We start from the raw sequence: 26,714 nt of genomic DNA, 5'->3' as shown, positions 1-26,714 counted from the left end.
GACCCTGAAACATGCCTCTCCTTCACCTTTTCTGTTTTGGTTAGTGGTGCCAACATTCTTCTAAAAACCTAAACTTTATACATGTGGTTACATTTTGTCCCAGCTTTATTTCCAACGCTGCTTTGTTGTTCCCACAGGTACTTCCCGGGCCTAGCCTTAGTCCCTTCATTCCTGGACCATTACACCTCGAGTCACCTCATGGCTCCCATTCTGTCCTTTATGATCAAGTGCACTTCCTTTGTCATTGGCCATTCATGAGTGTGATAAAGGTAAAAATCTAGGTCCTGTTATTTCTTTGCACTCATCCCTGCCCCCCACAGCTGAGCTGGCACCTCAGTGGAAACCAAATGCAAAGTCAACTGTCACCCCTCTCATCGTCACCCGGGAAACCACAGAGTCCGCACATGATTCTCTGTGAGTCTGCTAACTGCGGAGGCCACACTGACTCAGAAATCTCACCCATTTCACTCATAAACTGTGAGCTGCTGAGTCATTTAGTCAGAAAGTACCCAATCTGGAACAACTTTTTTTTTTTTTTAAATTAGCAACTTTTAATGATGTGAGCAGAAATCCTTTGGCACTTTAAAGAAATGCTCTACTGAGAGCTGTTTACTAAGACCAGCAGTCTGCTTTGTTATGGGGTGATAGAAGAGATCATTTCGTTGTCTTTAAATGATGGTGTTCAGGGAATGAGCTGAAGCAGGCTCGGGGCTGTGTAGGGGGAGAAGCCAGAGACAGTCATGCATACAACGTCTGTAAAGAAAATGTTTTATTTAAAGTGTTAAATACCATCACCAGAATGAATTTGATTTACATTAGTTGGTGTTCATTACAGGACTAATCTGCCCTTTTTTTCCCCAACTGGAATTCCCTTTACTTTTAAAACATACTATGTACAGGGCGGCAATGGTCACTGGAGTAGTGCTATTTACATGACTAAACCACAAGTCGAGGTACAGACATGTGAGAATTAAAAAAAAACCCACCAACTTTTAAATAAATACTGCATAATGACGAGTATGTACAAATATTCCATACAGTCATGTCCTTCTTATTAAAATTAGAAATAATTTATATAGGAATATGCACAAAAGATTATGTGACTGTGTCTTAGTATCAGGAAAATGGTCAATGTTTATTCTAAGGGAGAGTATAGACACTATAGGTCTATTAAACCAATTGTTGCTGGTACACAAATGTCTAAATTATTTCAGTAAAGCTTTACTCATTCTTTGAACAACTTTACCCGATCTCAGAATGCCAAGACATGGTCTCGGTATATTTCATATTGCACCACATAAAGAGAAGGCATTTTTCGTGATACTCATTTTAACTTTTGCACCATATCAAGCATGATAGTTTTTAATGGTCAGCACTGAATTTAAAAAGAAAAAAGAAAAAGCAATTTTTGTGCATGGCCTTAGTTTAAAGAAATGGTATGTGGATTTCAAAAGTTTCGCAAGAAATTCAAATCAGCCTGTGAGAATGTGTTATCACAGAGCACATAAAGAAACAAAATAGGGGTGGTTTATTACATTAACCAGTGACTTTTCCTCTACACAGGGGAACTTAAGAGAAATTTGACCTTGCAGCACCACCCAATGGGAATAACGACTGTCTGTAAAATCAAAGGCAGGGGTTTGACTTTTGGGGATTTGTGTGTCAACTTTTGGTGATGGCATCAAAGAACTATTAGGCAGACTGACTTTCTTCGAGTCACCTAAAAATTGGAGCTTTAAAATTATTTGTTGTAAATTTATGTTTACTATATTTCTTTAGAAATATAATTTGTGCAAAATTGAATTTTACTACAGAAAAATGAATTAATAAACAGCCCTGTGCCTCAGGGCTCCCAATTTTTAGCAGTGTTTCTATTCACATAGTAAATGGAAACTAAAGAAATTGCTTTAATTAATTAAAAAAACGAAACCTAAGACTGTCTAGAAATAATACTTTAACCCCTGTATGAATAATGCTGGTGCTAAAAACAAATTTATTAGACATTACAATGGCCACATGATTTTAGAATTTTCCTGTAAACTAAATTTTGAAGGTGAAAATAAAATTACCATGCACTGTACAATAGATTGCAAAAGTTCAGATATCTTCTTTATCAAATACATGCTGACTTACTTTAATGTACTCCCAAGTCATGTTGCGAATTCCTTTTCAACATGCTTGAAACAAAGAGAGCTCTTAAATATTTTTTTTTCCCTTGAGAAATTCATAAATTCAGAAACATCTACAGCTCTGAATCAAAGATGGGGTACAAGAGAGTATCAGGTCAAAAACTTGTCATTTTTTAGTATAATGTTCACTCTGGTAGGGAGAAAGTAAAAGATTAAAAGAGGGAGGAGAGGAAAAGTGAGAAGAGGATGTGAACAATTTGCACATATTGAACTTCATTAGGTTTGTATATTTAACATCGAAATAAAGTGAATATATACTTATTTGTCACATAAAGAGAATTTTAAGTATTTGCTAGAAAGTATTTTCATTTGTAATGTCTGCCAAAACACAGACTATGATTTATAGTTTAAAGAATAAACATGGTGTGTCTTTGTATCACCCTGCTGCATTCTCTCCCCTTTTTAAAACCATGCATTAGTGAAATTTATTTTTAAAAATAATATAAATTGTTGAAAATGGCTGATTTTTATTCTTTTTCTTTTTTTTTTGCAAGTTGCAGCCCCAAGAAAATAATTTAAGTATTCAGCTAATCTGTGTCCATGCAAAAAAAGTTTCTTTAATTTCATTCAGTACAGTGTCGCCACGGAATTGCTCTCCAGAGTCCCACACATCTTGGCATTAGGGAAGGACGTGCCCCTGGAGCTCGGACATCGGCCACTGTCCACGCCGGACCCGCCGCTACCGGCCGCCGTGCGGGGAGGGCTGACGTTTTGTCCCGGACCACTTCTTTGGTCTCCTGCTTTTTACCTGATGCTTCCGAGGACTTCACTCCTTGACGTGTAACATGGCTTAATGGCTGTAGAGCTCCATTTCTGTGGCATAGCAGGGCTTTGGGGTCAGAGAAATGAAGAAAAAGGAACGATAAAAATATAAAGGTGCCATTGAAAAGGGCTTTTGTTGCATGAAACTAACTGATTCTTTGAGATTAATCCATGGCTTCAGATTGGACCAAAATTTGAGTGTTATTGAATTCCAGACCTGATAGTTCTTCATAGCTCTGCTCTTTCACCTGAGGGCCTTCTTTAGGGCACAATGTGTGCAACTTCCACTGAGAACACAGGATCGCTTTGTATCCCTAGAAACAGGCTCAGAAGACACAACATTAAGCATGCAGTGTTAACCAGGGTTAGCGACCTGTGATTTTTTTGTAACGCTGGTTGCTATGACGACAGTCTAACAGCTGCTATGAACGAGAGTAAGAAGGTCCGGTTGAACTTTCCAGAGATGATTGGGAAGCTCTTCTCGTCAGAGGGGCCAAGGTTGGATCTACTAGGGAGGAAGGGGGGAAAAGTTTGTACCATCCAATCACCATATTGGATAGCTCCAGTTCGTCTAAAAGTATCTGGGCCACTCCCATAAAAGATTTGTGATCCATGCGGCCGTAATCTCCCCAGACAATGATCTATTGGCAAAATAAAAAGGAGAGTGATGTCAGTATAATCATGTACATAAAAACTTGTAAACTAAAATACATTCAGTTAACGTGCTGACATCAAACACCATGTTAAACGGTTGCATTGACTACTGGGTAGTTGTCTCTCACTACTAGAATCCAAAGGTACACTGAGAAAACTGCATGATATATGAAGACTATAAGTAGTCCAGGAAAACTGGAGTTTATGTGTGACGGGGATTTGCAAGTCTATACGTCACTTTAAAGGAAGCAACAGTGTTTACAGCTTTATAGCACTGGCCACTGCTTTGAAGTTTCCCAAAAATTTCAAGTGTGAGGAACAGAAAAGAATGTGGTAATAAGTAAAGGTACTGGGTAGAGGATTTGACTCCATGAAAATATTTCTTATGTAAGGGATAAACAGTTTAGTAAATACCTGTAAAACCTTCCCTTGGGGACTTTCTTCGAAAGACAATAGCTGCTGGTATAGGGGTTCCAGCGTTTTTCTTGCCACTTTTGTTTTCTTTTTGGCTATGCAGACTCCGTTATCTAGTAGGTACACCTTTACATATGGTGCTTGGGAAAGAAAACACAGAGGAGAGGTGAGGGGTGAGCTCTGGCTATGGGGTGCCCAAGCCACGGGCGACACCTACAGCAGGCGAGCCTTAGCTGGAAAGGGCTGGCAGCCCAGAGTTTTAGGCTGTGTTGACACAGCCTCTGAACTGATTACATTTTGCCATCGACTGGTTATATAGATTTGAACACTGCATTAAATAGGGTGAAATGCTTCTAGTCCCTAACAATATTCAAGGGAGATGTCTTAATCTTTCATTTTTCAACACTTAAATCTAATTAAACATACTTGAAACCATACTGTTTTACTCATCCACACCCACAAATCACTTATTTATTACTCAAAAGGGGCTTTTTTGGGTAGCAAATTTTTCTAATAAACACAAAAGGGTTTGCTCATTGATGGTGGTGTGGGTACAAGGGTGAGGTTTTATGTAATATGTCCCAATTATCTGGGAAGGAGCGACTAATTATGAATTCCATAATATGAAATTTATCTAACAAACTCTTTCTTCATAAAAGCATGTGCAGGCATGTAGACATTATTTTATCCTTACAACAGAGTGGCTTGACTGGCTTCAAGACCTTCATATACACACTTGCCTTAATCACCACTGCAAGGTTGTACAATAGGTCATATACATTATAATTTAGAATTTCTGCAAGGATAGCAAAGTCAAGAGAATCAAAATTACAACCAGCCAGCGGAGGTGCTGAGGTGAGAAACCAAGTCTCAGACTCCTGAGTAACTATCTGTTCTGAACATCAGATCTGATGACGCACATCTCTGCACAGTGCAGCTGGGGTCTGGCCCTTCCCACGCTACCAGCACCTCAGCACATGCCTTTTTCTCTTTATACAAACTACAGGAAGTAAAGGTCCTACAATGAGAATGTCCTGCATACATAGGCTTATGCTACTTTGGGCCTGTATCTATTTTTATTCTAATTCCAGAACCCTGAGGATTTCAAAGGAGAATTTCGAAGTTCCAGGTAAACGTGAAGAATAACATGAAACACCAGCTAATGAGTAAAAGAATTACTTCGGGACATGTACAAAATGAGTTGCCTAAGTATGGTAGTTTTTATTTTGCAGTGGCTTCTACTACATATGTACCTATTGATCAACGTGCATCATGCCCACTGGTCTACCCTCACTGACACTCAGGATAAACATGCCAACTACCACAGATCATTGACTCGTGTTAGTATCCTTGATTATCTAAAAACAAAGTTTTTAGCAGCCAATAAAAAACAAAGTCTCTGAATTCCAAAATGTGGATTATGAGCAATAATAGAAGAATCTCTTCTGCTTTTACCTGGCAGTGTCTTGGAACCTGGTTTCACAACAAGGCCTCGGGCCCGAATGATCTCCACCTCCAACTGTCCCTTTTTGTCCATCATTCCTACCTGAATATCACCTAATAGTGTGTGAGGAAAAGCAAACAGGACTTAGTACACAAGTGCAGTACGAAAAACGCTGTGCCAAAGGCCTTGGCTGAAATCTTTTTATCCTTGCCCATTTATTTTTCCAAAATTCATTTATATTGAGAATTTTATCAATGCTAACTTGCTTTAAAAGCATATAAATTAAGTGGAAAAAAACCCGGTTGACAATTTTTTAATTGTTAAAATATAAAATACTCATTTCTTCTGATAATACTGTTAAAAATCCTGGGAAATTAGAGGATGTGTTTTTAATAATCTAAAAGAAAAACAACAAAATCATGTGACAGAAATTCTTACCCATTGCAGGTGTAGCCAGAGTCTGACGCCCCACTAGCTGGGCAGGGCCAAGGCCGTCCAGAAAGTCGCTGAACTGGCTATCCGAGGCCAAGCGGACACCAGGGAAAATCAGACTAGAAGCAAAATAACATACAGGGTTAAACCCTGAACCCATTTACATTCAGGCAGCTCAGGTTTCCCTGCAGCCCCTTCTAGGGACTGGAGCAGTTGGTGCCACTATTTTGCCACTTACGTTAATTGGATCCCAACACCCCACTCCACCTCCCGTGGCTCGCCCTCCTTACTCTCTGGCGGCCCACGTGTGTCACCAGAAGCACTTGTCACACTGGACTGCAGGCCTCTGTTTATATGTCTTTTTCTCCCCTGTCTGGAGACATGGACTGTGGTTTCTATCAGTAGCACTGGGTATATACCAGTCACTTATTCCATAACTAGCATTATCATATTTAATCATCTTAGCTGCACTATGAGCTAGATCCTATTATTTAACCCATTTTACAGATGAAGAAACTTCGCATCTCTCCAGCACAAAACATACCATTATTTCTTTCACTTAAAAAAAAAAATCCCTTCTTAATCCCACTCCCCTCTCTGGCTACCACCTCTCCTGGAACTTCTTGAATGAGCTGTCTCCATGTGTTGTCTTCCATTTCATTCCTCTCGCCCTCCCTGGAAATTCTGGTAAGTTTTCCTTGCTCTATTTTTCTCTACTCCGCTAAAATTGGATCAAGATTACCTAATAGCCACAGTGGTAAATCCAACTGCTAATACTCTGTATTAATTAATACTAATATAGCTTACCGTCATTTGACACAATTAATCCCTGTTTCTTCCTTGAAACCCTTTCTGCACTTTGTTTCCCAAACTCTTTTGTGCCCTGGTCCTCCGTTTTGGCCATTTCCCTCAGTTTCCTTTACGAGTCTGCCACTAAAGACTGGGCGCTTGACCCTCAGACCTCTTTTCCTTTCCATGTCCCAACTCCCTTGGTGATCTCATCCAGGCCCATGGTTTTAAACACCATCTATGCTGACATTACCTAGGTTGACATCTCTAGTTTGGAACTTTCCCTTGGACCGTAGTCTTTCCTCTTTAGTATAGACTGAATTGTGTGTGTGTTCCTGGACCACTGCCCCCCACCGGCCCCCCGTAATTCATATATTGAAGCCTTAATTCCCAGTATGACTATTTGGGGATAGGGCCTTTATAAAGAGGTACTTGAGATTAGATGAGGTCAGAAAGGTGGGGCCTTAATCTAATATGACTGGTGTCCTTATAAAAAGAAGAGACACCAGAGATATGCATCCACGGAGGGAAGACCATGTGAGGCCTCAGTGAGAAGGCAGCCACTTGCCAGGAGAAATCAGGAGAGAGAGGCCTCAGGAGAAATCAACCCTGCTGAATCCTTGATCTTGATCCAGAACTATGAAAAAATATACTTCTGTTGTTTAAGCCACCTAGTCTTGGGGTCTTTTGTTATGGCAGCCATAGAAAACTAAAACACTCTCTTTCTCTCATTAGTCACATCAAATGTACCAACAAATCTTATAGGTTCTGCTATCAAAATGCATCCAGAATCTGACGTCACAAATGCTGCCACTCTGGTCCAAGCCATCTTTTCTATCCTCTGTGTCACTGCAACAGCCTTCTGATTGCTCTCTCTGTTGCCACCATAGTTCTCTGCCCCCACAGCAATCAGAACGATCTGTCAGCGGTCAGCCCTCTGCTAAACATCCTCCAGTCATTTCTCATCCCTCTCAGAGTAAAAGCAATGTCTTTACAATCATCTGTAAAGACAATACAAACTGTCCACCCGTTTGCCATATCTTAATTCCTAGTCTGTTACTGCTCCCGTCCTCACTCCACTGGGCCGCCTCGCACTGCCTCTGCGTGGAATGTTCCTCCCTCAGTATCCACACACTTCCTTCAGGTTTTCACTCAGCTGTGTCCCGTCCCTGTCTGCCCCACATGTAACCACACCCGTACCCTCCATCGTCTTTCTCCCTTTGTTTTTCACCTTAGAACTTATACTACCTAAGCTACTCGACAGTTTACTAATTTTTCTTCTTTAATGGCTATCTTGTCTACTATAGTCTGGTGAAGGTAGAGTTTGTTTCTTTTTTCCTGTTTTGTTCATTGACACATCTCCAGCACCTAGAACTATGCCTGGGGCGTTAAGCACTTAATGAATACTTGGTAAGCTCAATCATTTCATTAAAAAGAAGCCTAGAAACCCACTCAAGTTTCTATAGTACCAACCCCCCGAACAAACCAAAAAACAAACAAACAAACAAACAAACAAACTCCAGATGAGAAGTTCAGCCTATATAATTCTAAAGCCGATGGTCTTAACCACCAACTGATTTCAGCTCCCTTATATGGCTTACATTGCCAACTTGTAGCTCTGGGCCTAGAACACCAGAAGTTCTAGGTTCTCTTGGTTGAATGAATTTCTGAGTGTTCATACCAGCTCTCCGATCAGACTGTGAACATCTCAAGTGCAGGGCCGGTGTAAACACTTTGATATCCCAAACGCATCTGATGTCGTGCTTTGCAGTGAACATTCACTTTTTACTTGACTCTCCATCCCTTTGGAGACATCCTGAACACCAAATCTATTTCTTCCCCTGACCTTAATGCCCAAATATACAGTTAATCCAAACATTTTAATGGTTCCATAAGTATCCCACATAACCTTATAGATGCATGGAAACCATGCACATCTTTTGTATTTATATAATCGTGCTAGACGAATGACCCATAGGGCATACACTGATACTCTGCCAGCAGTGCCTGCGGTCTCACACGTGTGAACTGGCCACATACATGTTGTCCAAACACCTGCTGCTTCCATGGGGACGACAGAGTGAAGGCAGGAAACCCCACTCTCCTCTGTTAATGTCATCTACACACCCACGTACTGATCTGCAGCTGCTAATTACTGTTAATTTGTCAGTGACAATGCTACACAATCTTTATAAATGCTTTAAAAATATCTCGGGTACAAATGATTCAAGGGGAAGCTACGTGATAACTACACACAGGAATGGCTCACCAATTCTCTTTGTGGCATTCCTTTTTGGCTAATTACATTTGTCTGAACTGTTTGTTACTGAATGGAACTAAGTATGTATCAGTGTTCTATATTTTTGAGTAATAAGTCTTAGAGCAAAAATCTTAAAAATCAACACTGTTCACATTATGGCATGAGTGCTTATTATTTTTATGCTTTTATGTGTATTATTTCAAGCTAGGGAAAATTTTTGTTTGCATGTATTGTGAAAGTCACATTTTAGCACCTTCTATTAAAGCAAAACATTTTATCTGCAGACCTATTTCCCTTGATCTAAAAAGCCAGATACGTCACAATTCTCAGCGGCAGCTGAGCAGAAGTTCTCTTTACAGCGCATCAGCCAGTGAAAATTAAGAAGGTGCTGCAGAGTGCGAGTTGGTTTTTGTGAAAGCAGAGAGTGAGACCGAGGAGATGGCCTGGGCGCAGCGAGGAAGGGTGCCGTCCCAGCCAGCCCCACTCACTTTCCTTCCGAGCTGTAGCTGTTCATGCTGCCGTCGGTGGACTCCCGGCTCGCCTGTCGAGTCATCCAGTTCCTCATTTCCACGGCCAGGCCCGTTTCTGTACTCCTCTGCACAGTGCTCCGCAGCTTCTTACCCCCTGCTTCTGCACAGACAGAAAACAAAAGGGGCGACAGCTTTGTCATCACCACCTGGTGACAAAAAATAGAAGCCAGCACTTGGAGGTCCTCAGAGGAAAACAACTGTGCAAATACAAAGGGTTCTTATTAAGGAGAAAGAAAGAAAACGTATTTGAAACAATGTGTTGTTGAGTGGGATGAAATTTTCCAAAAATCTTCAAGAAGCATAAAATACCATTGTTTTATTTCCATTTAAAGCAGTGTTCAAATTGGTAACAAAAGGAACAAAAAGGTTGAACCTGAGGAAAATCAAATAAGCTTTGTTTTTATTGTAATATTTAAATGCAAGATTAATTTATACCTGTCTTTTTCTTTTTCTTTTCTTTTTGTCATAGTAAAAGAACTAAGCCTTGGTGTTCTTTCCAAAGAACAGGTGGCAAAACTCAATTGTAGCCTTAACTTTCACATGAAAACCTATTTTTGTAGGGTGATTGATATTAGAAGGTAAAGAAAGCTACACAAAGGAGACAGCCCTGTTTGATAACAGTTTCACATCTGTTGGTAACTTTCAGAGACTCTCAAAAGAATTCAAAAACCCAGCAATGCCATGCAAACAGAGCTTTTTAATTTTCGGTCCTGGACAGTAATGTCCTCCAAGTAGGAAACTGAGTTAAGTGCCGCAGAAGTGATAGAGGTAGGAAGTGCTATCTGAGAGGTCAGAGAGGAAGGGGTTTCTTTACAGAGGGAGGGGAATTTGAGCTGAGCTCGCAACATGGGCAGATCGGGACCCAAGAAGAAGCAAGAAGAGTGTGCTTTCGCTGAGGGAAACAGCATGGACAAAGGTGTGCAGATAGGAGTGACGACGGGCAGTTGAGGGATGTGCAAATAACTGAACCATGTGGAGTGGCAATGGTGGGGGTAGGTCGGACAAGAAACTGAGCCCACATCACACAGGGCTCTCCACGTTGGGAGGTGGGGTGGAGAGACCACCCTCACCCTAGCAACAGGGTGATAGTCTGAATTACCTGCGATAGTTTACTTCCTGTCAGGTCTAACTATTTATCGACATTGACCATGCCTATCATTAGCTTTCTTTGGGATTTAATAAGCTCTTTTAATGCCTGGTATTAATAATTTCATCTTAGATCAATATCATTTTCTGATATTGCCAGTGACTTGTTGAAATCCTTTTCATCAAGCCTCTTATATTTGTTCACCATTTGAAACACTGCTTTAAATTTCATCTATTCTCCACTTCCAACTTTACTGTCCATTAAAATGCTTTAAAAAGAATATACAAAATAAAAGTTATGACTCATTTCCAACTCAGTTCCCAACTCAGTTCCCCACTCAGTTCCATTATCCAAGGCTGATATTTGAGATAAGTAATAAACATGTTGTACTGATACGAACTTAAGATGATATAAAGGATCCTCCATTGAGGAGAGGAAGCTCTTCCTTACAGAGGAACATTAAGAAATATAAAAGGAATAAATACATTTTAAAATTATCAATTTGTAACCTCCAATGGAATAAATGATTCAAAAAAAGGCACACAGAGGGATGCTAACATCATTAGATATTCACATGAGCAAAAAAATAAAAAAAATCATTCCAAGGATTAGTTCTTCTTGTTAAAGAAAAATGCCCTTTAAACCCAAGAGGCCTGGCTATCGCCGTCTCAATCAGATGGTCAAACTCAGCACGGACAGTGGGGCAAACACGTGCTTCCTGACACAAGGTACACAGTATCCCCTATCAAGCTGTTTCAAACAAAAATGTACAACCTGTTTCTCATTAGATCTTTGGAACCAGCTTCTAGTTTTCAAAAATACAGAGGAGAGAGCAAGAAGATAAATGACACAATTAAAAAAAAAAAATCGGACAAACCCAGAACATAGGATTTTGTTCAAGAGAATTGGCTTAGTCTCTTAAAATAGTTAATATCATAAAAACAAACACACTAACAAGGTGGGTGAATTTTTCCATATTTAAAATTATCACAGAGGTACAAATATTAAATGCTAAGAGGAATTGGTTTATTTTAGAGGAAATAAACAAAAACAAGAAACCGTAAGAGCAAAACACTCTAAAATCAATTTTAGACAAGTAGGGGAAATTTGAACATAGACTGAATATTACACAGGATAAGAAAATTCTTCATTCTCCTACACAGACAATGGCATGTATTATAAAAAATGTCCTTATTATTACAAGATACATGTTTAAGTATTTACACCTGTAATGTTATAGTATCTGCAATTTATTTTCAAATGGTATAGCAAAAAATTCATACAACAAAAAGGATAAAATGTTTTTTAAAAAGGACAGGGATGAAGAGTAGATCTTGGTATTTAATATTTATGATTTTATGTGAAAGTGATCCCCAAATGGCCACATCAAAAAGTAAAACAAAATTTGCCCAGGTGTGAACTGGAATCAGGGAAGGTATGAGGCTGGTGTGAGGGGCCAGGCCCAGGACTGAGTCCCGGCCTCTTCACACGGCCTTGCTGCTCACTTCCTGCGAAGGAGGCCCTGTTAACAGTCACCATCAAATGAGATGCACAACTTCTGTTAGCTTTCAAAACGTGGATGAGATTATGTACAGGAAACACGACTTTCAAAATGGAGGGATTCTTCAGGGTCTCAGGACATAGCCTTTGCAATGTCAAAGATCTATTGTTTTTCATTTAATGTCTGACTCTGTCACTGCAAAAGTGAGGAGAAAATCCCCTATGAGAACCAGCCACCAGCTTTCAAAGAATAACAATACAATGGGCAAGTAATGCTTTTGTTTACATATTGCTGTTTACATGCATCCACTTCAGAACTTTTAACAATCCCATTTCATACATACAGCATCCAAGTCCCCAGGGGATTACACAACTCCCTGAGGCCACACAGAAAATGACAGAACAAGAGTTTGTGCACAGTTCTCAGACTTCAAATTCTGATATTCCTGGATTTGTTGTCAGAATACAACCAATGGGTAGCATGCGCAGTCAACAGAGACGCCGCTAAGCTACCTCTGCACTGCACGTGAAAGGCCTGTTAGGAGCAGCTGGCCGGGCGGAAGAGCGGAGCACAGTGAAGGAGAGGTCAGGGCCTGGCGTCAAACTGCTTCTCTTCGAACTCCCACCCTGCCATGTGCCAGCTGGCCAACAGTGATTAAGTTACCCTCTCAGTTTTCTCAAACTGAAATGGCAATGATAACAGTAATGTCTATCTCATAGAATTTTTGTGAGGATTAAGGAAAATAATATATTTAAAGTGCTTAGGACCCAAGAAGAAGCAAGAAGAGAGTGCTTTCGCTGAGGGAAACCGCATGGACAAAGGTGTGCAGATAGGAGTGACAACAGACAGTTGAGGGATGTGCAAATAACTGAACCATGTGGAGTGGTAATGGTGGGGGTAGGTCGGACAAGAAACTGAGCCCACATCACACAGGGCTCTCCACGTTGGGAGGTGGGGTGGAGAGACCACCCTCACCCTAGCAACAGGGTGATAGTCTGAATTACCTGTGATAATTTACTTCTTGTCAGGTCTAACTATTTATCGACATTGACCATACCTATCATTACCTGATACATAGAAAATCTTCAGTTAATGGTGCTGTTATTACTATCACCTGCAGATAGGGAATCAGTAAACATGTATTCTAGGCCCACCTCTAGCACTAACCAGCTGTTTCTGTGGCCTTCTCTGAGTCACATCCCCTCTCGGAGACTCTGGTTCCTCATTTACAAAAAAAGGCAGGTGGAGGCGAGGGTCACAGGTGGTCTCTGATCTCTTTTAGCTCTAAAGTCTCTGAGTTTGTATCATTAGTGTATGACCAAGACCATGATTAACAGCATACATTAAGGAAGATAATGTACTCACTATCACCTGATGGAACCAAAGAATTCCAGGCAATATGCTAGGCATTGATAAGAGCTCTTTAAAATATGTCTTTTAAGTATACTTTTACCTGATACATTTACAGACACTTAAAAAGTCATAAAAGTATTTTTCACTATTGCAAATCCTTTGCATCACATTCATGATAAAAATAACTTAGCCTAAATATAATTCATTACAGTGATTCACATTTAGTGTTCCAAATGCTGTCATGTTATTCAACCTGAAACTGAATCTATATGACACCAAACGTCTACATAAGGTCGATGTGGTCGGCAGAATTCTAAGATGGCCTCACAACTATGTTACTGTACACGGGAAAGGGATTTTGCAGATGTGATTAAGGTTACTAATCAGTCAACCTAAAGATATGGAGATTATCTGAGTGGGCTTAACAGAGGAGTCCTTTAAAAGCAGAATGCTTTCACTGGAAGGTTCCGGCAGGAAGACCCGAAATGCCAGGAGGATTCAGTGTTCATTTGCTGCTGCTGGAAGATGGAGGCGGCTCGGCAGAAAGGACCTGAGAGCAGCCTCCAGCCGCTGACTGACTGCAAGAAAACAGGGACCTCAGCCCTACAGCTTCAGGGGACTGGGTTCTGCTACCATGTGAATAACCCTGGAAGCAGGTTACCCTCCAGAACTTCCAGGCAAGAACTCGCCCCTGCCAGCACCTTGATTTCAGCCATGTGACCCCTAAGCAGGAAACCCAGCCATGGCATATGTGACCTACACAGCTGGGAACTAATAAATGGATGCTATTTTAATAAATATATGCTGATAATTAGTAATCAACAGTAATTTTTTAGATACTTTTTAATGGAGAGATCTATGAAAATAATTTATTGCAACCATAGGAAGTGGACCAACTGAAATTATTTGTAAGAACTCAATAGCCATGATAAAAAAGTATACATCTTTTTAAGAAGTATATATACACATATCCCTACATACATATACATGTATAATGTGTGTGTATATGTACATTAAGATGTTTAAAAATACCCCAGTAAACCAAAGCCCAGGTTACGTTTTCAGAGTCCTTACATCACTCGCTCTCCTACTAGGAATTTTAAGCCAACATACATTTGGAGAAGGTGCCCACAGGTAAAAATCAAGCTCTTGCCTTGCCAAACAGCATAGGCAGCAAGCAGAGCACAGGAGGTGTCCTGTTAGTCTGCTCAGCTTAGTCTGATGACTCATTTACTTGGCACCTAGTGCATTCAAAGAAAGCCACTTGACTAAATAAGCTACCAAAGGGTCAGTTTCCCTCACAATATCTGAAAACCGGAAAACCCTGAGTGGCTTCACAAGAAAAACCAAAATATCCTCTTTGCTACAATTTGGAAACTCTCCTCTAAGCCCCTAAGGATGAGGCTCACAATGAAATGCCAAACTTAAAGTCATGGTGACCTCTTGCCAAATCTTGTCTCCACGGAGCCCACTCCTGTTTGCTTTCACCAGGAAGGTCTCATCCCCTGTTGCAGACACATTTACTCTAGAGTCCGAATTTTCTTGATGTTACTATGGAAAATGACTTGTGAAAACGGGTTTTACAGGTTGGTAGATTCTGAAAACTGACTTTAATGTTTAGTTTTGACCATCATTTATGTTCTTTGAGTTAATAAGACACTATTTTTGCATTTTACTTAAAATTTCCATTTTCCAGAATAAGTATAATTTAGAGAAGCCATTTCATATTATAAAGAGCTTAAAAATGATTTAAAACTAGAATTTCTAAAATTAATGACTCATAGAATTGCAGAAGCTGTCTTAGGGATCCAGCGCACTGCGTAGTTTGCCTTCTCCCTCCCTGCAGCAATGACCAAGCTGAGGTACAGAGTGGCTAGTTCCTCTTCAGTAGTTTTCATCGTTAAAAACCAGTAATAATTTCAAATTCCACGTTAACTCTCTTCCACCTGGCTCCTCCAATTCCTCAAACTTTCGAGTATAAGAATTGCCTCCAGCATTCTCCCCAAATTCCATGGTGGCCAGTGTGGCCATAACTTCCAACCACAGCTTCTATAGATTCTATATCAAGACATGAAAGTGACTGATTTATTTACCTATTTTGTCCTCAATATGTGGATACTATTTTTGTGTATAAAAGCTTATGCACTTGTATTTATGTTTACTAGAGCTTCTCACTGTAATGAATATAATTCAAATCTCTGAAAGCCTAAACAAAATGGGGACAAATATCTGACAATTTCTTTTGGGCTAATCCAGAATCTGTATCAACAATTAAAACACAATAAAATTTAATAAAAATCAACAGTTGATTTTCAAGATTGTTTCAGTTGAACACAAATTCATTTATTCCAATAGCTTTGTTACAACTATTATGAAAGTTACGTAGTTAAAAGCTATACTACAGTTAACTACAAGCAGAGGTCCTAATTATATAGATATTAGGGCTGTTTAAATATATTCACTTTTCTCCCCGTCTCTGAAGCAAAGTGGGGTCATGTGACTTGCTTGGCCAATGAAATGTGAGCAAAACTGGGTCCTATAACTTCAGGACAGGAGCTTCAGCACCTATGTGACTACCCAGCACCCCCTGCTCTTTGCCGAAGCTGACAGCAACAGGTGACTCTATCAGTCTGGGTCCCTGAGCATAGCCACAAGTATGACGCTCAGTGGACATGCAGCTAAAGGGGTACATGAATTTTTGGTGTGCAGCTACTGATAATTTTGATTTTTATTACTACAACCCAACCTAACCTATTACACAGATACACGAACAATAGCCATAAGACAACATTCCATTCCCACATAACTAAGAGGTTTTAAGTTTTTGTAAGTTTCCCCGTTTTCAATGTCATTAAAATATTGCCTACTTTGAATACCATTCTGTTACTAAAAACTGTGTTTGATATTTGATTTTATAACTGCTTTCATGGCTTTTATTTTATAAGGATAATTTAAGAAATTTTAATTGTTTTTACACTTCAGATTCATATTTTAAACATTTGATTAAAATCATTTAAAATAAACTTTTAATTTTAGAATAGTTTTAGATTCACTGGAAAATTGTGAAGATGATACATTACATTCCAGTATACACTACACCTAATTGCCCCTATTTAGGTTTCTTATTTTTTTACTTGAAATTTCCCCCCCAATCCATGATGTAGCATTACATTTAGTCATTATATTTCCTTGGCTCTTCTTGGAGATAGATTTTTAATGTCTTTAATTTCTGAGATTCTTTTACATTTGAAACTCCATTTAGTCTGTTCTTCATATATAAAATTAATATACAGTATGATGATTCAATGTACTATAAATATACTCATAATTGAAACTACTTACTTTTCATAAAAACAATAAGTTAAAAATACTCATCTATAGGAAAATAGAAAATAATTATCATAAGTGAAGAATGATTAACGTATAAAAATAAGTTATCAATACTAAATTAATTTATGTTGTATGGCAAAATGTAAAGGCAAGGAATTAATATACATATTTTTAAATAGTTTATTAAAATAAGTTTAATTATGGTTCGGATAAAAATTCAATTAAAATCACCACTCACAATCTAAGAATTGATTCAGGCAAGGATCAGCACTGAGTGTTAAAATCATTGGATGAGAGAGGTTTTTGAACAAGATATTCACATGCTACCAAAGCATCATACCAAAGATCACTTAGTAATGATAAAGGGAACTTTCATAAAAAGAAACTGGCAGTCACCTCTTAACCAAGTGATCAAACTAAGCCTGCCAAAGGGTGAGAACCTTTAGCATTATGTGTCTACTGATAGATGTGTGAAGTTCCCATCTCCTGCAAAAACATAAACTTAATCTATTCATGTCTCCAGACCTAATGTCCAGTTCATAGGAAACACAAGGAATAGAGAAAAATACACAAATTCAGATTGTTGGACCTTCTGTTGTATAAGACACCTTTGTCTGTTCTCTTCAAAAGGGAAAGTCATTAAAAAAAGGGCAAGCACTGTTTTAGATTAAACGAAACAACCAAGGGTAATGAATGAGCCTTGAATACATCCTGGATTTGGGAGAAAAACAACACAATAAAAAGCTATAAAAACATTTTTGAGACAGCTGAAGAAAACTAAATATAGATAATTAGATGATAAAGAGTTTTTAATAATCTTATTGTTTATGTAATTTTAAAAAACAAATTAGGAGACACACGGTGAAGTTGTAAAGGCGAAGTATCATAATATCTGCAGCTTACTCGCAAATGTTCAGCAACACGACATTCCAAATTTTGTGCGTGTTTGCGTACATGTATGTGTGAAGGGAGGGGGATGACAGAGGCAGGAAAGATAAAGACGACTAAAAATTGGTCAGTCTCTACAGTGGATGTTCATTGTACCAGTCCTTTTTTGTATACTTAAACTATTTCATAATAAAAGTTGGGAAAATTTCAATTACTAAATTGAAAATAAAGAAAAAATAAAGAGCTACTGTTTCTTGACTTACTGCTGTGGAAACACTTTGGATATAAAACCCACCTATCTCTAGTCCTCAGAACAGAGTCCTGTGGTGGTTATTATTACTATCATTCTTTAGATGAAGAGACTGCGTCCTTCACACAACTGGCAAATGATGTGAGATGTGAACCCAAATCCTAACAGTGTCAAAGTCTATTCTTGTTTTTCAAAGCATGCTGGCTTTCATCTTCATTTAGTATTTTGGAAACTAATTTTTAATTCTAGAGTATTTGATGATTTGAAAATTCATCCCATGTTCTCCCTGCATGTCCAAATAAACTTAAATTGCTTCACAAATATTGTTGCAATTCAGATCATTCATGCTTTTTGTTCTCTAATAAAAAATATAAAAAGGTTAATTTTATTGCTAAATTCTGACTTTACAAACATGATGGCAACATACATTTATGATAAAATTCAAACATATAAATAAACCCACATAGAGTCAACTGGTGTCTGACAAAAGAGCATAAACAATAATGGAGAAAAGATAGTTTTTCAACAAATGATGCTGGAACAACTGGACACTCACATGCAAAAAAATGGATCTAGATACAGACTTTACAACCTTTACTAAAATTAACTCAAAATGAATCACAGACCTAAATGTAAAATGCAAAACCATAAAACTCTGGGAAGGTAACACAGAAGAAAACCTAGATGACCTTGGGTATGACAATGAATTTTTAGTTACAACACCAACGGCATGATCCATGAAAGAAAGAACTGATAAGCTGGATTTCATTAAAATTAAAAAATTTTGCTCTGTAAAAACACTGCCAGGAGAAAGAGAAGACAATCCAAATGGAAGTAAACATTTGTAAAAGATATAGCAGATAACGAACTGTTATCCTAAATATACAAAGAATTCTTCATACTCAACAATAAGAAAACAACCTGATTAAAAGATGGGCCAAACACCCTAACAGATACCTCAACAAGTAAGATATGCAGATGGCAAAAAAGCATATGAAAAGGTGCACCATATCATATGTCATCAGGGAGATGCAAATTAAAACAATGAGATGACGCTACACACCCATTAGAATGGCCAAAATCCAGAACAATGAGGACGCCAAAGACAGGTGAGGATGTGGAAGGAAGAGAAACCTTCCTCATTCTTTTCTGGTGGGAATGCAAACTGGTAAAGACAGTCTGGTGATTTCATACAAAACGAAGGGTACACCAGAAGATCAGAATGCCCTACTCTTAACGTGAGTTCCTATAATTATTAATCCTGATTTTAACAAGAAATAAAACCAAACTTACCACTCTTTTACAGATTATTCCTTTTTTTTCCCATAAAAGTTAAGGCTTATCATTTTGGTATTCTAGACACATTTAAATATAAGAAATTATAGTTCTCATTGTTATTCTTTTGGGATTTGTCATTTTTATGGTACAGTCATACCTCGGTACTCATCGGCTTCAGAACTCGTCAAACCCTGTACTCATTGCATTTTGATGAGAAAAAAATATTTCCGCACTTGGTGCTTGCTCAGGACTCATTGCACTTGCTAAAACTTGTATAAGTCAGTTTTGCTACTCACATGCTTTGGCATCCATCACGAGTTCCGGAATGAATTAATGACGAGTACCAAGGTACCACTGTACTTTCTTGTTCTTACTATTTAATGTTGCTATATGGTGCTAAGGGGAATCAAGTCAAAGCCCACTTGAAAATCATCAAGTCCTGACCCAAAGTTAAATTATTTACAAAGTTGCTCTACCCACCCCTCTTTTTCTCGTTTTTAAACTGACAGATCTGCCCTTGGTCATGCATCAATCCCTTGACACCTTTGCCTGTTTCTCTCCAGAACGGACATGAAATGCCACCAACCTCTTGTTAACTCTCAAGCTAGCTAGTTTGAGGCAACATTTGCGGTGAGAAGAGCATGCCATTTTAGAATTAGATGATATGAGTTTAAGTTTCTATTTGACCATTTTCAAATTCTGGGCAGGTAATTTACCTTTCCGAAACTCATGAGTTCTTTTGTGCAAACTCAAGATCATACTTAGCTTACATCACAGAATATATGACATGCAGTGGAATTTAATGAATAGTGATGAATAAGGATCAGGTACCACAATCTGTGTAAAAGAGTTTTGAGAAGTGTAAAATGCTATACAAATTCTTACTTTAAAAATGAAGTAATGTAAAATTACCCTAAACTTGGAGGAAGAAAACTGTATAAACACACGGGGACTTGTCATCCAAACAGGAAAACCTTCTGGCCACATTGGAGTAAGGGGCTGCCTTCTTGCCAAAAACCATTGCTTTCAAATGATATCAAGGTGGCTGTCATTAAGCTGGGAACAAAGAAAGTGGCCAGAAACTAAAAGAACGGAAACTTGAGGCTTAATGTCTTTGTCCAATGAGATGTTTGGTTGGAGTTACACTTGAAATTGACTGAAACCAAAGAAACTGCAAGCTTACTGAATTTTTGAAGGACCTGTGCAGAAAAAAGCATTACTAGCCCACATGTGAAAGTCTATTCTACCCCTAATATAACTACTGAGTTTCCTAACCTGCACTAGCAAGCAGACTATGAAAGCTAAGAAGCCTCCTGTTCAACACAAACCTTCGTGACTATGAAGAATAAAAGACCAAGAAACACTTTCCAGAAAACAGAACCAAAATAGCCACATGAATAAACAAGAAATGTAGTCTACTTTCAACTTTTACCATTACTTCTAAGTGGGATTTGGTAATTCCTTTGGGTGAGTGATTGCTTTGTGATTCGCATTTTCTCCTCTCAAGTTGAAAAATTTTATGTTGGTTTTCCTCCTGTAGCTGTACCATTTAAAATGGATACATAGAAGGCAGATAATTTGTCTTTAGGTTTATGGGTCACTGTAACATGAAAAGCCATACATACCTGGATGTGAGGGAGAGGACTATGCACCACTCCAATAACCTGTATTTCAATCTGTATGCAGTAAATGTGTGACTCTTTAAGGCTGTCTTTCTGGGGAGGGGCTGACTATGCTCTCTACGCAAAATAAGAGTGTGCATGGATATCTGGGTGGCCAAATCTGCAGAGAAAGTTAACATGAAGAGAGTCATATTATTTCCTTAGGTTTCTCCATAGATTTTTCCCCCTTTCTTGTCTGCTTATGCTTATTGAGCAAGAAGGAAAATAATCAATAGCAAACTAGTATTTAAAAAAATTAAAAATAGGTAAATAGGGCAAGCTTAATGATTTTCTCCCACTGGTAATTATTTTTTATTATTAAGTAGCTATTTGTTGTCAGCATTTGAACACTCTTCTTATGTATAAGAAATATCTCATCTTTCAATTGTAAAAGATAATTTTATCAAGTGTCAGGGCAGGAGCACATGGCAGAGGTTCTGTTCATCAGATATCCCTGTCCCAAACTCTGCATCTGAAGCTACGGAAGCTAAGAAACAGAGGCACTGCAGGCTCCCAGTCTAATGATGGTAGTGGCTACAACATGTTACTTACAGGCGTGGTCGTTTAGCAGTATGCAGTGACTCAATGTCAATGTTGATACTGTGCACTCTAATCTGCCTGTGTCAAGCAGAATTGGTAGTTTGGTAGGGCTAGCTCTGCAGTATGGTTTGGGGTAACATTCTCACCCTCTAGACCAGGATCTCCAGCCTTCCTAGAGATTCTGCGACCTATCCAATATCTCTTAGCAAACACCTTTTCCACCTAAATTGCTAGAATCAGTTTCTGTTGATTGCAACTAGGAACCCTAAATAAAACATATTGCATACTTTTTATTTATAATTTACAACAGAAAAATATGGCCCTAGTTTATATGGAGCTAAGTATACCCGACTTCTAGGTATAGCACAAAGAACATATTACACTCAAGTACTCTTGTATCTGTAAAAATGAAAAGTTATTTAATCAATTTTGTCCCTTCCAGCTCTAATAGCTTCTTTCAATTCCATCATGTGCACATAGAAACCAACCAGATACTTGTTCATTCATTCTTTCATTACTTATTTGTAAGTGTTTGGTGTAAGGCACTTTGGGAGATAATAAATATTGATTATATGAGTTTACAACTTAGTAGGTGAGGTAAAATAGTAAATAAATAATGGCAATCCAAGACAATATATTCTAAGTCCTAGATGAGTGGTATTAAGTATCCAGAGCTGTGCTGTGTAATAAAACTTTTTGTGAATGATGCAAATATTCCATTATTCTGTAGTGCCCCATAATGTAGTTACTAGCCATGTGTAGCTACGAAGCACTTGAAATGTGGTTAAAGTTTTAATTTAATTTGATTTCAATTAACTTAATCTTAAGTAGCAAAATGTGACTAACGCTTCCTGTTTTGGACAGCATATAGGATCATAAAGGAATAGTAACCATAATAATGCTATTTCACAATATCTGTCCAAGATAGGTACTGTTACGTACATTTCACATGAAAATGAGGAAACTAAAGATCAAAGAAATTATCTTGCTTAGTTCATACAACTAGGAGGTAGAGGTAGTATTTCAAACCCATGTCTAACTCTATGTCCATTCACTTTTTCCTCTGCCTATAGAAGCTAATATAGCTTTCATAGAATAGATGGGATATAAGCTGAGGTTTGAAGGGCAATTAGACATGCACATACAATAACAGACTAAGAAGGAAAGACATGAACAAAAATTTGGAGGTAAAGAGCACGAAGGCTTAGATTTATTGATTTACTGGGCCCCTAAGGGCCTGAGAAGGTAGGGAAGCTATCTGTATGCAAGAACCAAGTCATCACATTTTGACTGTCAAGCTAAAGGCTTTACTTAGTAGGAGATGGGAATCTGAAGATTTTAGAAGAAAACTGGTGTCAAGATCAAGATGATGTTTAAGGGGCCCTGGCTGGTGTGGCTCAGTGGATTGAGTGCCAGCCTGTGAACCAAAGGGTGGCTGGTTGGATTCCCAGTCAGGGCACGTGACTGGGTTGTTGTTCAGGTCCCCAGTAGGGGGCATGTGAGAGGCAACCACACATTGATATTTCTCTCCCCCTTTTTCTCCCTCCTTTCCCCCATCTCTAAAAATAAATAAATAAAATCTTTAAAAAAATAAAAAAGTTTAAAAAAAGATGATATTTAAGGGATTGATACAGAAGCAATAATGTTAGATAGGAACGAGGAGATCCAGAAGGTAGAGAGCAGCTTGGGAAACTCAGATGACTTCAAAGGTGAGCTGATGTGGTCCTGAATTGTCAGGATGACAAGGAGGACTGGAAAGAAGGAAAACCGGGAAAAGTTGGGATGGAAGCATTTCTGTGATGGCAGTTGCCAAAGTGTCGCACACATTTGGTCAGTAAGTATGTATGCCCAAGTAATGGTTAAAGATGTTCATTTAGGAGCCAACATTTTAAAATTTAAAGGTTTTAAGTAAACATCTAGATTTGTATCTTCTCTTAGGAGGAAAAATTAGAGTAAATCAGCCAAGCCTGGGCTGACATTCAATTTGGCACCTATTACCTAGAACTGAGTAGCTATCATTCTTCCGTGGACGGGAAGGCTTCCTCCAGCTTTTCAGAGTCCTTGCTTTTCCCTTTCTGTGTTATATCTGGCCTGTTTCACTGATAGATGTTACCATCCTGGCTCCTGATTTGTAGGAATTATAAAGGAAAAACTGATCACTGAAATAGCTAAAATAAATAGTCCTTTCAGTTTAGTCTCATCAGGCAAAATTGAAATATTAAGAAATGATGTATCAAAACTAGAATTGATCCTATCATTTTTATGTTAGTTTTTTCTTCAATTGCTCAAATAGTATTCCATATCCATAGCTTTAGGTAAATCCCCCTCCTCTCCAATCAAACATCGGTACAATATGAGACAGAACAAATACACAGAACGATCTTGTGTGATCAATAATAAGGACCCTACTTAAGAAAAGCAGAGAGCACGTTGCCATTGCAGCTTTCTAGCAGGTTTGTGAGTCATTAAATATAAGACATCTCCATAGGAAAGGTGGTTCCCATTACCAGTTTTGAATTTAGTGGATATTCTGAAGGATGAAAGCAAACTGGAGTTTACCTTGAGCTTTGCAATAAAGTTTTAAATTACTTTAAGGGCACTGTCAGCGCACTTGACAGTGAAGATTCTGAAGTTTAGATTAAAAAGGAAATATATGATAAGCACTCTGAGTGAAATGTTACTTCATTTATTTTCTTTAGCTCCAAAACCTTTTGCCTCACCTTATCTGTCTAGAATGTAAATCTAATATACAAACACTGTGCTATTGTTGAATATGGTATGGACTCATCATGAAATCCTTTATCACACACAATCAACCATAATCTAGGAAAAAAAATCCCCTAATAAAAGATATATATATAGATTATAACTGTCTATCCATGCCCTGCCCCCACTTCCGGTATTGTGACAATTTGCAAACCTATGATCACTGACTTTTAAAAAGTCCAGCTCACATGTAACTTAAAGTCAGTATAAATATAATGGATATTGCATCTTGACAGTTATACTGATATTCAGCTTGCAAAGAATGGTGAGACACTATGTGGTTATTATTAATAGATACAAGATACCTACTTTACCGGGAATGATGTCTGTTCTTAGGAGGGTTACACTTTAGTGTATGGGAAATTTTGTATTCTAATAAAACATGGGCAAAGTGTTAAGCTCCATTTTAATCAAATAGGGCTACTCATTAAGTATTAATCATATTACTTATGATACACAAGCTTAGAATGAGATGTCTGTTATATTCTTCTTATTGGTTCCACAGCCCCTCAAAGAGTGGGGGAGAATTAAATAGGTCTTTTTAGTATAGCCTATTTAGTTCCTATTATAGTAATTCCTCATAGCTTTATGATCACATGCAAGGAAACTTTCCTCAGTTTTTCTGGTGATTTTTCAAATCTTTCTGTTTCTTTGATGATTTTCTTTTAATTTAATTTTCAAGCTAGTGGCATGTAAAAAAAAAATTAAATGAGTTAATTTATTCAGTTAAGTATAAGTTGATAGGATCTGTTCTGTTTGATTGCCAAGCCATATTTTAAGCAAAAAAACAAAACAAAACTGACACACAAAATAAAACCAGAAGCAGACATATATGGAACGGACTGACAGATCTTGAATGGGGGGGGTAGAGATTAGCCAAAGAACATATATGCATGGCCCACGGACACAGACAACAATATGGTGAAGGCCAGGGTGGGGGAGGGGTGTCTGAGTTGAAGGAGAGCAAGTGGGAAAATGGGAGGCATCTGTAACAGTGCCAACAATTAAAAATAAATTATTTAATTAATTTTTACAAAGGCAGGCCATAAAATCAAGCAAATCAAATTCATCACAAATTATATGTACATAACTAATTAAGAATAGCTAGCCCAGAACCACAGGTAGCATTAAGATAGTCTGTGAGAAACCAGACCTATCAAGTATTAGGAAATGTGCCATTTTCCTACATTATATGATCATACCGAGTCTATGGGAGGGAAGTTGTGGGGTTGCTTCTCTTACTAAGAATGGTAGCTTTTTCCTTGAAATGGTTCCTTCTTTCTCAGAATTACCTGTAATGTTTTAAACCTCTATATACTGTAATAATCTACATTAGAGAAATATATTCAATGTTTGGGCTAAGTAGTTTATATAGTAAAGATAACACCATTTAGGATTCAATGATAAAATCAGTAAACAAACTGTTAAATACAGTGAAGTATTATTATTATTAATTTTATTTTAAAAAATACTTAGAGATTAGGAGAAAAGTTGTCTGGAATATATTCAAGAATAAGAAAGCCACAAATTAAATTATATGAAGAAAAAAACTGCAAGCCTACAAACAGGTGCTACAAAGACCATCAACAACCACAAATTATTTTGCCTACAGGAATGCCCTAGTCAGCCTCATAGAAGTCAGCCCATTGAGGTCTATAACCCATGGCCATGTTCAACTTCTCTAAGCCTCAGCTTTCACATGTGTAAAATGATGGAAATAATAACTTCCTTGAATAATTATTATAAAGTCAAAGAAATGGGGCACATAGAAGGTGTTCAGTAAATGGTAACTATTATTATTGTATTTGTTTTTTTAAGAATATAGCATATTATTCAGAAAATCTAGTACAATAATGAAGTAATAATACCCACAGCAGTTAGGATTATAAATTCTAGAACCAGATTATGGGCATAGATCATAGCCCGACCACTTAATAGCTGAGGACTCTGGGCAAGTTGTTTTCAGAGGTGTGCAGGAGGCCCGTGAGAGGCAGAGATCTATCACTGACACCTGAATTCATGTTTAATTCTCACTTTCTCAGGGCACCTTTCTCTAACTCCTAAATTAGGCTTTCTTATCATCCGTTATTGTAGTCTGTACTTCACCTTCCTAACGCTTGAGCAGTTATAATTACATAGTTACATCTACTAATACTTGTCTTCATTAGGTGGTAAACTCTAAGGGGGTAGGGAGCATATCAACTTACTTTAGGGACTACCATAGCTCCTAACACATACGACAACCTCAGTAAATATTTCTCCATGAACAAATTAATGAAAAGAACATGGTCTCTCAATAAATTTCTTGACATTTCTTCCATTGTACAATGTCTCAATACATTGTACAAGAATGAAATGAGAACATGGAACTGGAAGACAGAGTACATTTGAGATTATTTAGCTACTGTACTGTTTCTGAAAAGAAAAAATAGACTAACTTTAAAACCAGACTGGCTTACTAAACTGGTCAGTTGATTTAGTCAAATCACACTGGTTATTAGGCCACTTTGCTTATTAGACAAGTTGTTCTCAATCAGTGTGATTTTCATCTGTTATGATGGATTTCCTTTTTTAATTAGAATGGGT

General features: G+C 38.0%; 1 protein-coding gene across 19 annotated transcripts in view; it reads right to left on the bottom strand.

Moving 5' to 3' along the window:
• Positions 1 to 798: 798 nt before the first annotated feature.
• RIMS2 (regulating synaptic membrane exocytosis 2) overlaps positions 799 to 26,714 on the bottom strand; it is a 473,698-nt gene continuing 447,782 nt past the window's right edge. For all 19 annotated transcript variants that reach the window (XM_054590373.1, XM_054590359.1, XM_054590361.1 and 16 more), the window contains 5 exons: positions 9,433 to 9,574; positions 5,902 to 6,014; positions 5,475 to 5,576; positions 4,020 to 4,159; positions 799 to 3,592 (listed from right to left, as the gene is read on the bottom strand). In XM_054590373.1, the coding sequence (XP_054446348.1) occupies positions 3,374 to 3,592; positions 4,020 to 4,159; positions 5,475 to 5,576; positions 5,902 to 6,014; positions 9,433 to 9,574 (716 nt within the window). In that variant the 3' untranslated portion in view covers positions 799 to 3,373. The remainder of the gene's footprint in view (positions 3,593 to 4,019; positions 4,160 to 5,474; positions 5,577 to 5,901; positions 6,015 to 9,432; positions 9,575 to 26,714) is intronic.

Source organism: Pteronotus mesoamericanus, unplaced genomic scaffold (assembly GCF_021234165.1).
Source record: "Pteronotus mesoamericanus isolate MK-2021 breed Mesoamerican mustached bat unplaced genomic scaffold, CSHL_Meso_final scaffold_174, whole genome shotgun sequence".
NCBI lineage: Eukaryota > Metazoa > Chordata > Mammalia > Chiroptera > Mormoopidae > Pteronotus > Pteronotus mesoamericanus.
Note: the sequence above shows the minus strand (reverse complement) of the source record. Positions and strands in the feature narration are given on the sequence as shown.